The sequence below is a fragment of the Corvus hawaiiensis genome, chromosome 26, assembly GCF_020740725.1.
Source record: "Corvus hawaiiensis isolate bCorHaw1 chromosome 26, bCorHaw1.pri.cur, whole genome shotgun sequence".
In the NCBI taxonomy this organism is placed as follows: domain Eukaryota; kingdom Metazoa; phylum Chordata; class Aves; order Passeriformes; family Corvidae; genus Corvus; species Corvus hawaiiensis.
This window is the reverse complement of record NC_063238.1, coordinates 9,527,131-9,541,139: the sequence shown is the minus strand read 5'-3', so window position 1 is coordinate 9,541,139 and position 14,009 is coordinate 9,527,131. Positions and strand designations below refer to the sequence as shown.

The following is a 14,009-nucleotide window of genomic DNA, read 5'->3' as shown; positions in this document are numbered from 1 at the left end:
TGTTGTTAACCATTTATCACAGCTGTTCTTAAGGTTTTTTCCTCACCTTGTTATGACAAGACCTTTCAGCTGGAAAATAGTCAGAGCTGAAACTCAAAGTCTGAACCTTACAGTTGGCTCAAGTTAATCTTTGGGCTGCCAGGAAAGGAGCAGTCCAAACTTTCACTGATTTTCTTTCTTACTTTTATTTTTTTTTCTTAGTTTTCAGCAAAATCAGCTTTCTAGTCTGACTCACTCCACAACTGGCATCGTTACTAGAGCTGATGCAATGGAAGTGGTGACATCACACCTTTTCAGCAGCAGTAAAGCCTTACATTGTTTTCAGCTCACCACAGAGCTGCACCTTAAAAAGTATATAGGGGCCAGAACACCATACAAGCATGAAGCACAAGTAAATTCTGTGGAAAATAGTATGAATAAGGAGAATTAAGACTCCTCTGGACTAGTCTGTGGCTAAAGGATAGGCCAATATTTAACTATATATTAAACACATTGGAGGCCTCTGCTGCCAGCTTGACACTGACATGGGTACGTGACACAAAGTGCTGTTCCAGTTGAAATGCTCTCTGCCAATTCAATTTGTCCCAACAAAACTTTGGCAGGTTACCTTTGCCCCAGCAGGATTAGTGCTGCAACAGGTTTCAGTTGCCCACACGGCCCTAACCCTCTGTGGTTCCAGCATAGTGCGTTTCCTCTGCAACCAGGATAAAAGCACACAGGCAGCATAAAATCCTCACCCAAGCGCTCTGCTAATTTGACAGAAATGTAATCATGTGCCCAAACCTGATCCAGATCAAATTTGTACTGCTGGGTGATGTGGCATGGCCCAGAGCCAGCGGTAATGATTGTGGAACCACAGCACTCGGCTAAGGCTTCTCCTGCAGAAGAATTACCCGTACGGGAGACTGCAAACACAGCGTGTGGCCTATCACTGTGGAAACAGCTTGTGCAGGCTCCCCCGAACATGCCCCGATCCGCACAAAAGAGACATAGCATAACCCCGTGCCAAACCACCTTTCTTTCTACCCTCAGAGGCAGGGTGCTGGGTTAGCCTCTGACTGAGAGCATTAAGCAGGGGAGGAGAAAAAAAAAAAAAAGGAAATTACATGTCTGAGGTTTTTCTTTCAGGCAAGTCTCTTATAAAAATAAAGGAGTGTACAAATGTCTTTGTTTCCCTGCCAACTTTTATAAGAACTAATTAAGACCAAGAAGAGCTTAATTTTCCTGTTTATTTCATAGAGAGAACAGCTAATGAATTTAACCTATTGATGAATTTGCAGCTGCCTGCTTTAATTTGCTTATGATTGGGAAACAAAAAGTTAGTGTAACAGCAACGAGCAGCCAAAGCCGTGGAGCGGTCACTGGTGCGTGACCAGTGATCCAGCTGTGTGATCAAATTTCAATTAGGCAGCTGTGACAACAGAGCGGGGGCTGTCCTTCTGAGCAAGAAAACAGTATTAAAATTATGGCCACTGCTTAGTGCTTGCCTATTTTCAAATCAGCTGATTTGCCCATAATAAGGTCAATGTAACCATAAAGGTAGAGACTGCTGGCATTTATTCTCTGCTAAAGAACATCTTGAATTCTTCAACTTTTTGATTTATCTATCAATTGCAATAGAAAATTCAGGCCACAAAATGCAGTGGCAATTATTATCAATAAATGAGAAATTATGCTTTACCTGAAAACAATTGTCAGAGGGAAATATTAACAGGCTCCTATTTCTTAGTTCAGACAAATGGATTATAAGACATTTATTATATCAGGGAGTCCTAAGGACTTCATGGAAATTACACAGAATTCAATAAAGATTTTTATGATTACTATTAACTCTACAAAATAATTTTTAATGTCCTTTTGATTCTGAAGGTGAGCTCCCAGCCCTCTATAAATCAGTAACAGAACTCCCAATCGAGATTGGCAGAAAATGAGCATCCAATAATTTGCAACTCTTATTTATAAAATTTTCCATAAATTACTGTATATGACTGGGGAACCTTATGCATTTTACTCACATTAAATTTTACAGTGTGCATTTTTTTTTTCCAAAAGTGGGGGGGGAGGATGATTCATTTCAGGGGAAGAGAGATACTTTATTTTTTTGCTTTCCTTAAAAAACCAGCTCTTCAAACTTTTACATGTTACTTCAAAATATTATTTCAAAACAGTTTGCAAATATTAGACAGGGATTCCCAAACTCTGGTATCCTAGCAGCAGATTACCTAAGCTACTTAAGAAGGCATGGGAACTACTGCTGCCCTGCTGCACAATCAGTCCCCAGCCAAGGTTAACCCTGCATCAGCTTCTGCAGGAAGCTTTGTACAATTCTAACAACGGGAAATCAGACTATCAAATAACAACTAACTCTCCAGATTTCCACTGTTTATTTTATTCCAAAATCACAAATCTGAAGATGTGAAGCTTTTCTAGGAAAGCAGAGCAAAAGCCCTTCTTTAGAGCAAGTAGAAATTGGTTGGAATGTAGCAGTATTATAAAGACTTACAGGGTGTGCGTGGACTCTGTGCCATAGAAAGGGGAAATGGGGTGCTGCAGAATGCATGTCAAAACCGAGCAGAACAGGATCCCTATTATGTACTACTTGGTAACAGTCAGTATATGCTGCTACTGTTGATTCACATCGCAATCCCCTTTGCTGGTGCCAGGCAATAGCATATTTCACCGATTTTCCTTTTCCTATTTTATTTGAAAATCGCATGAAATTTAAATTAATGTATTGTTACAAATTGCATACATGACAATGTTTGTTCCTACATTTGATAAGTAGCAATTATGAATGTTTGTAGGATGAACATTTGTTTTTTTCCAAGTAGTGTTTAGAAAGATCTATTTCATCAGTTGTTTCCACAAATGGACATTCATGCATACAGACGTGATAAAGTGACAAGAAAACAAAACTATAACTGAAAATTGAATTATAAAGCAATTTATGCTTTGAATTTATACGCTGTTTGGGAGCATAGCTTCACACTGTACATTTTTTTCTGCATCTTGCCATAAACCTGGCACTTGTAATGCAAATGGTATTGACTTGCAGTGTATTAGTATCAATTCTGACTTCTAACAAATGAAAGTAAATTCTCCCATTATCTGGGTATTGATTATTTTGGTTACAGATGCAATGACATGTCATTTGCCCACAGATCATCTATTTCAAGATCACAGCAAGATAAGCAATCTTTCGCCAAATTAAACTTTTTGGGCCTGTTCTCAATTCTTTGTGGTCTGCAGTAATGTCAGCATTTCTTTTGGGGTTTTACACTCTTTCTGTCTTTTTAGACAGGGCTTTCTACTTATTTTGTGTAGTCAGGAGCTGGGTGTGTAAGTAAAACCTCCTTCATAGAACTAAGCAGACGTCATGGTTTTTCCTGGTTTTAGGTATTCTATAAAACACTCAGCCTTGCAGGTTTTGAACCATTTGCAGACTAGTACATTTATTCAGATTTTATACATTGTAGTATGAAATTTCTTACTAAAGAATTATATTAACAAACATTCAGAGTCCAAGGTAAGATGAAACATTAAAAAAGCTGCTTATTTTCCTAGGCCTACACTTGTATAAAGTAGTCTACAAATTCCTAGTCATGTAATTTAATCTAGAAAACTGCTGACATGGTATTGATTTATGTAGATTTAACTGATGTTCTGACATGACTAGAGGGTGCTCTCCATAATCCCAGCTCAGCAAAGCATGTAAGAACACGCAGAAAATTAAGTATATGCTTTGTACCACTAACACTTTATGCCAATTAACCTATATTTTCACCACAATTTCTGCTATGTCTATCTTGTATCATAAATATATTACATAAATATTAGACATGTTATATATTCCATATATACATTACATATCACTCTTATCTGTTATATATTTATGTTACTCATATATTCCAATGAATATATTTCTGTGAGATTTTAAAACTAGATTTTCTAAAATGAACCACTTTTTGAATTATAGAGTATCTGAGTAATTCCTTACATAATGCTGATTTACACCATGTAGGTGAGTTTTTATGATACAAATCATGAGGTCTAATGACTCCAAAAGGGGCATCCCCATTGCGAGTTACATACCTGCACCTTGTACCAGCTGTGCTGTTTGGCTGGCAGAAGCAAATAGCCAGGAGGAGTGAGATGGAGGGGCATGGCCTCTCTGCACAGCAGGATCTAGTTTAGCACAACGTGTATTAGCAAAATGTGTATTTTAAAACCAGATTTCCAGTGCCCTCCACACCATTATGGGGCTCAGCCTCTGTGTTTTAGTGTACTACTCCCTCCTTCCCCACCCCCTCCCCCATTCAGCTTTTAAAACACGAGACTTGTCTCTAATTAAATGCAAAGCTGCTTTTAAGAAATTGATCAAAATATGTTCTCCTAGTACGCAGGCTGTCTTTTAGCTGAACATAAAAGTTTATCAGAGCTAATCCTTTTAGAATGCACTTGTGTTAAAAGAACAATTTTCTTTCATTTGGTCAAGACAAAGTTGAGTTCAGGAATTTCTGTAAACTAGCCCTCACATCACTTTGTTGCATTTTTGTTGACATGTTGGCAATATTCCTTCCAGTATTAATTGCATTAAGCACATAGAAATTTAGTGAGCTGTAAATGTGACAGCATGCCAGTTACCTTTTCGCAATTGTTAAAAACAAAAGGTCTAGCAAAGAATAAACCTAAATAAAAGCAGAGCTAGTCTCTTGAAAGTAATGAAATCTTCTCGCTGCATTTGCTCAGGTAGTTAATGGGAAGACTGGCAGAATGACAGATGTTTTTCCAGACTTGCAGGAGAAGTCATGCTAATGCTAACCGTGACACATTCTTTCCTTCACAAAGAAATGTCAGGGTGCTACATGGTGGAAAAACAAGAGTAGCTGCAAATATTTAATCCTCACACTTCTATTCATCTGAATAGGATTAGGTAATCTACCTACTGCTGTAGGTTTGGATAGAAGAGCAGTTCCACCAATGAGCTGAAAAGGAAGCACAAAAAATGAAAATCCTGATTAATTTCTGAAGCAAGCTCTAATTTAATGGAGAAACTGAGGTAGTATGCTTAAGCATTTTTTGAAAAGGCAGAAAAATAACTGCTTGGAATATAATGAAGTAATTTTATTTGAATATTAATTAGTATGCAGTTTTACTACTAATGTGATCCTCTGAATGAGATTGTTAATTCTAATAGTAGTTAATATTTATTTCAACTTAACTCTTTTGTGAGGGAATAATTGCACAGAATAGCCCTTCAATAAAAATAAAATTGAATAGTAAAAAAGCCAAAATGCAAGAGGAATGTAGGTGTAAGAGGAAGACTGTAGGTTCCTGCATATAGTCATCCAAATTATCAGATGTGTAAATGCTGCAAGTTACTCCAATTCCCATTTCTGATTTGCTTCATACACTAAAGGGAGACTGTTGCTAAAGTGTCCTTTTGTTGCTAGAAATTTTTCATTAATTTCAGCATTTCTAAAAAAGCAACTTGTCTACATTTTCATACAAATAAGCTTCTGCAAAAAGGGAGTGTGCTCATCTTTCATATATCGTTAATATAACCAGACATAAATTAAAATGTGCTTTGTCTGAAAAAATTCTAGTGTTATTGCCAGCACTGGTCTTATAAAAACCAGGACTAGTTAAAGCTCATGCTTGATTTATTTATTTTTTAAATAGGAATTGCATTGGCTGCTTCTCCTGTGGGCTTATTTCACAACAGGACCTTCTGCAGAATTAATTCAGCGGAAAGCCCCTTCTGCCCTAGAAGAAGGCAGGATCTCAAGAAAGGTCTAATTTTTGACCTTTAAACAGCAAAGTGTTCCTTTGATTTTTGATAACACAACGCAGAGAGATTAATAAAACACTGTTGTTTCAGCCTAGTTGGTAAGCAGCAACTTTAGCTCATTATTTCACTTCTGTCAGTATTTGACAGACTCAGTCATATCAATAGACCAATAAAGGATCAGACGTAACGTCAGGAATCTTTTGAACATAAACATGACTGCCAAATCCAAATCTAACTCTAATCCCTAATTATGGGGAAATTTTTAAAAAATAGAAGTCAAAATTGCTTTAGAAAATCCTTGCAAAGACTGTGCTAAAAATTACAACTTCATGTAAAGAAATCTAGAAAGGATGTGCAATTTCAATGAGGTATTAGGGCAGAACATAAAACATTATAAAAAGCCACCAAATCAAATCAAAATAAACCACTGGATTTTCTAAAGATAGAATGAGTGATTGATGCTCTGCAGTTTATCATGGAGGCTACCGGGTACTCTACACTGAATGGCATGCTAAGAAATTATTCAGCTGGTGAATGTGCAATGAATTTGTTACATCTGTTCATAGGGGTCCAAACCCACCTCCATTACCTACATACAAAGCTGTGAATTTTCAGCTTCTAATAACACCATTAAACTTGTAAGCTGCACCTCAGAAACTGCACCTGGGGTTCTCATATCCTCCCACTCAGGTATTAAAAATATTCTGCACATCAGCTGTTATTATTCATGTAAAAATGACACAAAGAGAAGCTTTCTCCACAGGCTTATGCTGACACCAACGCCCTTAGTCATTTTAACTGTAGTGTGAGGATTTTTGTCCAGGTAACCATAATCACTGAAAAACCAGAACTTCAGTGGCTCAGACCAGTTAAGCTGTGTGCACTCTAGGTAGAACTTTTTCGAAGTGCATTTAGAAAGAATTATTCCCAATAATATCTTCAGTGGAGTTAGAAAAAGCTGGCTTTGAACCCATATTAAACTTACGACAGTCTGTAGTGGTGTTTAGAACTGACTTTTGTTAGCCTGTTTCCACAGTCAGTCCTGTTCCTGGAGGCTATAACTCGTCAGTAAGACTCCAGTCTTAAAGTAAGCATAGAGGATGATTCTTAGGACTGGAAGCAAATTAAAACTTGAAATGCTCTGGGATCACGCTTTAACTTTCTGCTCCATCTTGCTGATTTTGGCATAGATTGGTACATGTCTATTAGCCACCGTCAGTTTAGTGAAACTGAAGTTATTACAAAAATTGAAAGTATTCTAAACAGTTTTCAATATAATATTCAAAATACCAGAAGCTGAAGCAAAAGCAAACAAGCAGTCTGCCCAGACAAGTCAAACAGACTTTATCTGCCTCTCCAGCAGAGTGACAAAACCTGCAGCTAATGGGAACATGGCACACATGACTTAGCTTGTCTTCGCTGACACCGTCCTTCTCCATGGCCCACCCTGACACTGCCATAAACACCATCACATATCCCACTTCATCTGATTGACTTCACAGACACAAACTGAAGCACACTTAAACTAGGAGAAAGGTTACACCGTGCTCCTTCCTTTCAGTGAGGAGAAAGGCAACTTCAAAGAACAACTTGAAGGGCCTGCTGTCTTTCCCTTAATTATTGACTATGAAATTAGCCTTAGGCAACTGCTCTCCAGGTTAAGCCTCTAAAGTTAGGAAAGATGAACATGGGCCATAGAAAAGATAAAGCTACTGCAATATGGATCCAAAAAATCATTCCCAGAGGAGTTTGCATGAGTTGACAGGATACTAAATACCGGAGTTGACAGGATACACAAATACCATTCTTCAGACCTCTTCCAGGTCATAGACTAACTCATTCATGGAATTTTTACTGCCGAGCTGTTTTGAGACCATGCTTATTAAAATTGCAGATGACAGAGAGCCAGGAAAGTCTGGGAGTATACTGAAGGCCAGGACTAGTATTCAGTCTTGACCAACCAAAAAAATGGGTTGAGGAAATCACAATACATACACTCAGGTGAAGGCAAGTGCAAATTATCGCACTCAGGAAGGATGAACAAACTGAGGGGATGATGCAAAGTCCTGCAGAAAATATCCAGGGTGCAGGGGATGTCAAACCAAAGAGGAGACAAGAATGTCGTACTGCCACAACAATTCAAACAAGCCCAGCACAGACCCAGGGCAAGGCACAGGGAAGAGACACACCAAACGGAGAGAAGTACAGTTCAACTGAGCTGCCAGATGTCTGAAATTCCTATGGAAATATACAGTATTCACTCAGACAATAACTCTGGGTAGAAAAAAAAGGATTATGTGGTTCTGTGCCAAAGAAATGCCAAAAACAATGTCTAAAAATGCTGTTGCTGGGGATGTAACAAATGAAGAGACTTTTTACTTGTCTACAGAAATAACCCTGATTTTTATACCACATAACTTCTTCAGGTAAGAAGAAAAACTAAAGCCTCTTGTGCTTGTTTTGATCATGTACCTGTACAAATAAATATTTCCTCTGTTCTCAGGTGTTTTCAAAGTACAAGCACGTTATGCCTCTGAGGATCTTTATTTTCCATTTTGTACAGAGAACATGGGAAAAGCATCCTCTTCTGTTCAGACTGTTCAGTTCCGCCAGTGTTGGCTGGCTGTGCCCCAGAGAGGCACTCCGTGCCATGTAGTTAATCCAGCAGAAGGTCTTGCTGGAGTACCTGTGTGATTTCATCTTCTTTTCACAGTAACCAGGAAACTAAACTAACTCAGATTTTGTGATCTTCTATCTCTCCACTTTCACAAGTGCTATTCTTTGTGATAAATCCGGCCATCAGTAATGCTCCCTCCTTGCTGGACAGCACCCTGAAAATAATAATGATGTGTAAAAGACATAAAATGCAAATGTGAAAAGAAACATTGAAACATTATTAACGCTCCCTAAATTTGAATATTCTAATTAATAGCTGTATCTGCCTTGATAAAGAATTCACAAGACACAGGGCTTACACGGCTGAACTATGGCACCTCATGAAATCCTATGATGCATTTAAGACACGCAGTACCATGGTACTCAAAGAAATCTGTGGTTGAAATTTAATTCAAACAAAATGCTGTGAATAAACACTTTGGTGTTGTTACACCTCTATGACAAAAATCAGTAAAAACCCTCCTTCCTTTTCTACAAGCTCTTAGTGTGTGGCAAGCGAAGACAGCACACAGAATTGGCAGGATATAAGTCACAGAATATGCAGTCTTTTTGCAACAAACATATTTAGGCTGAAAATGTGTGACTTACCCCATAATTTTAAGGCTTTGTCTGTCATCCTGGGGTAAGCCTGGGGGTTGGAACTAGATGATATTTAGGGTCCCTTCCAACCCAAACCATTCTATGATTCTCTAAGAGTCTTCCTTGTAAATTCACTCGAAATCAACATCATGCTAACATTAATAACTTCTGTATTTATTTAAAAAACAGCAATTTGTGTCCTGAAAACAGCACACATATGGAAGCAGTTACTGCCTGGAAAATCTATGCTAACTTCATAACAATGTATTTCAGTTTCTTGAAAGGTGTTTATGTAACATTAATTAGAGATCAAAGATAATCTGAGGGACAACACTGGTTATGTTATTTAGGGCTATACTGTCTCAGACTGAAAATTAAAGTGTCCTTAAAGAACTAATTTCAACTAATCAGACGGAAAATATGCAGAGCTGATAAGAACCTTAGAACACACATATAGTTTGACCACATAGGATTGAAATTTACACTGTTTATATTGTGAAAGTAAGAATATGCTTTTTTTTCCCCCTAAAAAACATGGTATATTTTTGATGAACTGAATTTTAGATTGATTAGAATAAAAATCCATCCTACCTGAGAATGGAAAACAAATTCGTTATTAGTAGAAAAGAACCAAAAATAATTTTGAAAAATTATTGGGAGAGGGAAATCCTGACACCAGTGAAGCTGGTGGAGTTCTATCAGTAACTCAAATGCACTGCTGATTTAATGTAAGCAGGCCAAATGTGAGTAAACTGTCAAAGAATGCAGAAGAAAACCTGACATGTCTTAATTACTGGGAAAAAAAGGCTGAGTACGTTATTTTACTTTGAACTACCATGTGCTTATTATATCTCGAATTATTGCATGCATACATTATCAAATCATACTGAGAATGCTTGTGAAATTTTTATTTGAAAAAAAGGGGAAAAAACAGCTGAAAAAAGCTCTTTAGACACAGCAGTCAATCCAGTGTCCTCCTCACGTGTCCATATGTTCTTTTGGCTATCCATAAGACAAGGTGGGATTACAGTTCTGCAAAAGAACAAGGGGCATTTGTTAACTTCACAGCTCAGGGTGAAATGGCCATCAGTCCACATCTATAAAACTTCTTGCTTCTAGAACTAGTTCAAGCAGATGAAAATCCTCCATACAAACCACCTATTCTTTCCAAATGGGTTCCTCCAAAGCTGTGCCATTGCCTATAAATAACCACTATCATGTGAAATCTAAACCTTTCTGCCAGTAAGCAAGCACTCAGAAGAACAATGTATTATGCAAAATTAAATCATATGAATCATTTTGCAAAATCTGATTTTTAAGTGGGTACAGGCACTTCATATATTATTCAAAGAACAGAAACGTTCCCTTACCTATCATGCTATATTTAGGAATTTTTTTATGATGGAGAAATAAAAGAGATGAAAGGATGGGCAAAAAAAAAAAAAAAAAAAAGCAGTTGAAGAGAGACAAAGGGAGGTTTAGTCCTTAAAAAAAAAAAAAAAAAGAAGAGAAAAGTTTATTTCTAAGTGTCCCAGCTAATGTGATGTACATAGCTATAGCCCACTAGATCATGTCATGAATTATTCCTTTTCTACCTTAAAGTCCAATTCCTGGAGTTGTGTGGTTTGCAGGAACCTAATTTTTTACCTTAACAAAAATTACATGGTTTTACCTCTTTGTCTTGCAAAAAATCCCACCTCTCCACACTCTAAAAATGAACCACAGTGGTTCAAATGCAAATACAAACTCCCCAGTGTATTGCATTTGATGGATAATGCATTTTGAAACAAAACTATCTTTCTGTGTTTGGTTTTCAAGCATCTGCCCAAGTTGGGTGTTCAAGGCCAGGCTGTACTGACCAGTGCCCAGCCTCCCACAGGAGCAGCCACAGAAGGCGGATCTGGCCCTGGTGACACCACAGCCCCCTCAGTGCCGCTCCCCCTGTATAAAGGCACAGCCTGTGGGGACGGGTGGGCGGGGGAAGGGGGTATAGGGAACTGAGGAGTGACAGACACAGAACCACAGAATATCCTGAGTTGGAAGGGATCATCATAGTCCAACTCCTGTCCCTGTGCAGAACCATCCCCAAGAGTCACCACGTGGCTGAGAGTGTTGTCAAAACACTCTTTGAACTCTGTCAGGCTGGTGCTGTGACCACTTCCCTGGGGAGCCTGTTCCAGTGCCCCACTGCCCTCTGGGTGAAGAACCTTTTCCCAGTATCTGACCTAAACCTCTCCTGACACAACCTCATGCTGTTCCCTCGGGGATGGCATCTTATGACACAGGGGTACTGAGTCAAACCCCCACTTCCCACCTTTCTGGCCTGGGGGTTCCAGGACCCCTTGGGTCTCACCCAAGCAGTGCTGCGCCTCGGGTACTGTGTCCAGTTTTGGGGCCCTCAATTCAGGAAGGACACTGAAGTGCTGGAGCAACTCCAGAGAAGAGTAATGGAGTGGCTTAAGAGTCTGGAGCACAAATCTGAAAAGCAGCTGAGGGAGCTGGGGGTGTTTAGTCCCCTGGGAGAAAAGGAGGCTCAGGGGTGACATTATGACTCTGTACAGCTCCCTCAAAGGAGGTTGTAGCTGGATGGGGCTCCCAGTCAACCAGCGACAGGATGAGAGGACATAGTCTTAAGCTGCACCAGAGGAGGTTCAGGTTGGACATTAGAAAGAGTTTCTTCACAGAAAGGGTGACTAGATACTGGAATGGGCTGACCAGGGAGGTGGTGAAGTCACCGTCCTTGGAAGTGTTTAAGGAAAGACTGGACATGGCACTTCGTGCCATGGTCTAGTTGACGTGGTGGTGTTGTGTCACAGATTGGACTCGATGATCTATCAGGCCTTTTCCAGCCGAATCCGTTCCGTGATTTTGTGACTCCAAAGGGAGCGAAGACAGGGAAGGCGGGCGGTGCCGCCCCCGGCCCCTGCGAAGGCGCGAGGGGGAGGGGACAGGGCGCATGCGCGCGGCGCGCGGCGCCCGCCGAGCCGCCCCTGCCTGGTGCGCGCGGACGGGGGAGAGTGTGGGCAGCGGTGACGTGATGACGCTGCTCTGCGCGTGTCGCCAGCCGCGCGACCCACGCACGGTCCGCCGGGCTCGTGCCTGCTCCTCCAGCCGGGCCGCCGCGCGCGGGCGGGGCGGAGGCGCCATCCCTCCTCCTCCTCCTTCTATCCGTTCTCCTCCTCCTCCTTCTCCTCCTCCCCCTCCTCCCCGGGTCCCCTCTCCGACGGCCCGGCCCCTTCCCCTCGCCAGAGCGGCGCCTCCTCCTCCTCCTCCCGCTCCCGGCTGTGCCGGACAATAGGGGCAAGCGCGGCGCGTGTCTCCCTCAGCGCGGCCCCCGGCCCTCCATGCGCGGCGCCGGGCAGCGGGGCTGACAGCGGCTCCCGCCGGCGGTAGCGCGCCTGAGGCAGGGAGCAGCGGCGGCCGCGGGCCGGGACTTGCCGCCCCGGGCGCTGACAGAGCCGTCCCGCTCCGCCGCCTCCCCCTCGCTCCCGCCGGCGGCTCCCGCCGGGCTTTGGCGGCGGCGAAGCACAAAGGCGCGGGGCCCGGCGCGGCCCGGCCCGGCCCCCCGGGGGGCGCGGGGGCGGCGAGGAGGCGCCGGGCCCCCGCGGGGCTTCGCCGCCCGTCCTTTCCCGCTGCGGCGAGCCCTGCGCGGGCAGGTGCGGCGGGCGAGGCCGCTGCCCCGCGGCGGGCCGGCGCTCGGAGGCTTCGTCAATGGAAGTATGTTACCAGCTGCCCGTGCTGCCGCTGGACAGGCCGGTGCCGCAGCACGTCCTCAGCCGCAGAGGGGCCATCAGCTTCAGCTCCAGCTCCGCGCTCTTCGGCTGCCCCAACCCCCGGCAGCTCTCGCAGGTAGGCACTGCCGCCGGGCCCGCCGCCCTTGTCCGCCTGCCCCGAATACCGGCGGCGGTGGCGAGATAATACAGCATTTAATATTTTTATGACTAGTTATTGCTGGGGTTATCTATTTAGCATCGCTTGCGATGCGAGTGCTGAACTCCTTGGGGTTTATCTCCACAGCCAGTGGGTTGTTTCTCCTGCAGTTTTTAAGCTAAGGCTGTTTTTTAGCTGTTCTTTTTAGCTTGGGCTTTCTTTGAAGGGTGCAAATTTCTTATGGGGTTGCCAAAAGCTGCAGCGACTTTACTGAAATGGTGAACATGCATTGCAGTGTTTTATTTGGGATGCTCTGCTTTTTCTCACTCCAACTATTGAGACTTGGCAATCTGTCTAGAAGGAGACAAAGATCCTTGGCTTTTTCGTTTCCACGGTATTGTTCCCAGCCCATATTACATCAGTCACAATGTGAACTGTACTGTATTTTGTTTCATCTGATCGTGTTGGAAATACTGTGAAAAAGGTCATTATAACTATCAGGACAAAAGGCAGGTTTTTCTTGTGAGCACTGCCCTAAATTTCTGGATGTGCGTTAGTATGGTTTCCCAGCACCCAGTGATAAAATTATATTCTGGCGGAAGTCTCTGGAGAAAATCTGGAATTATGGTGAAAAGCATATGTTTTGGTGGGGAGTCAGCCCGTTTTGGCTTCGAGGGATTTCCTATGTCGAGATTGAAAGATCTGTTTAAGTGCTGTGAAGTATGTTGTCCTTACGGAAGATTATGTCTTTGCATGTGTAATGGTATTTTTTTGTTCTGCACATTTTTGGTGTATCTTATTAAGTTTTTCTACTTTTTTTCTCATGACTTGCTGTGCTACACATACATCTGTGTAGAAAGTACAGAGCTACCAGTAGCTTTTGGCTTTGTCCCCTGTTTGGTAGTAGTGAAGCTCTGTGTGTGTGTGAGCATTAGGCACGTGTATGTTTGTACAGGAAAAATCAACAAAATACTGTGTTAATGACCAGGAATTTGAATGCATATGGGAATAATTATTAGCAAGCAAATGAAGATGAACATATGTTGACAATGCTCCCTTCCCTGAGTATAAATGTAATAATTGATAAAATCTT

At 41.9% G+C, this 14,009-nt stretch overlaps 1 protein-coding gene across 4 annotated transcripts in view; it reads left to right on the top strand.

Annotated features, from left to right (window-relative positions):
* The first annotated feature begins 12,670 nt into the window (after window positions 1–12,670).
* PDE7A (phosphodiesterase 7A) overlaps window positions 12,671–14,009 on the top strand; it is a 76,168-nt gene continuing 74,829 nt past the window's right edge. For 2 of the 4 annotated variants that reach the window (XM_048287209.1, XM_048287210.1), the window contains exon 1: window positions 12,671–12,895. In XM_048287209.1, coding sequence (XP_048143166.1) covers window positions 12,758–12,895 — 138 coding nt within the window. In that variant the 5' untranslated portion in view covers window positions 12,671–12,757. The remainder of the gene's footprint in view (window positions 12,896–14,009) is intronic. The other 2 variants (XM_048287207.1, XM_048287208.1) reach the window with 2 other exon arrangements.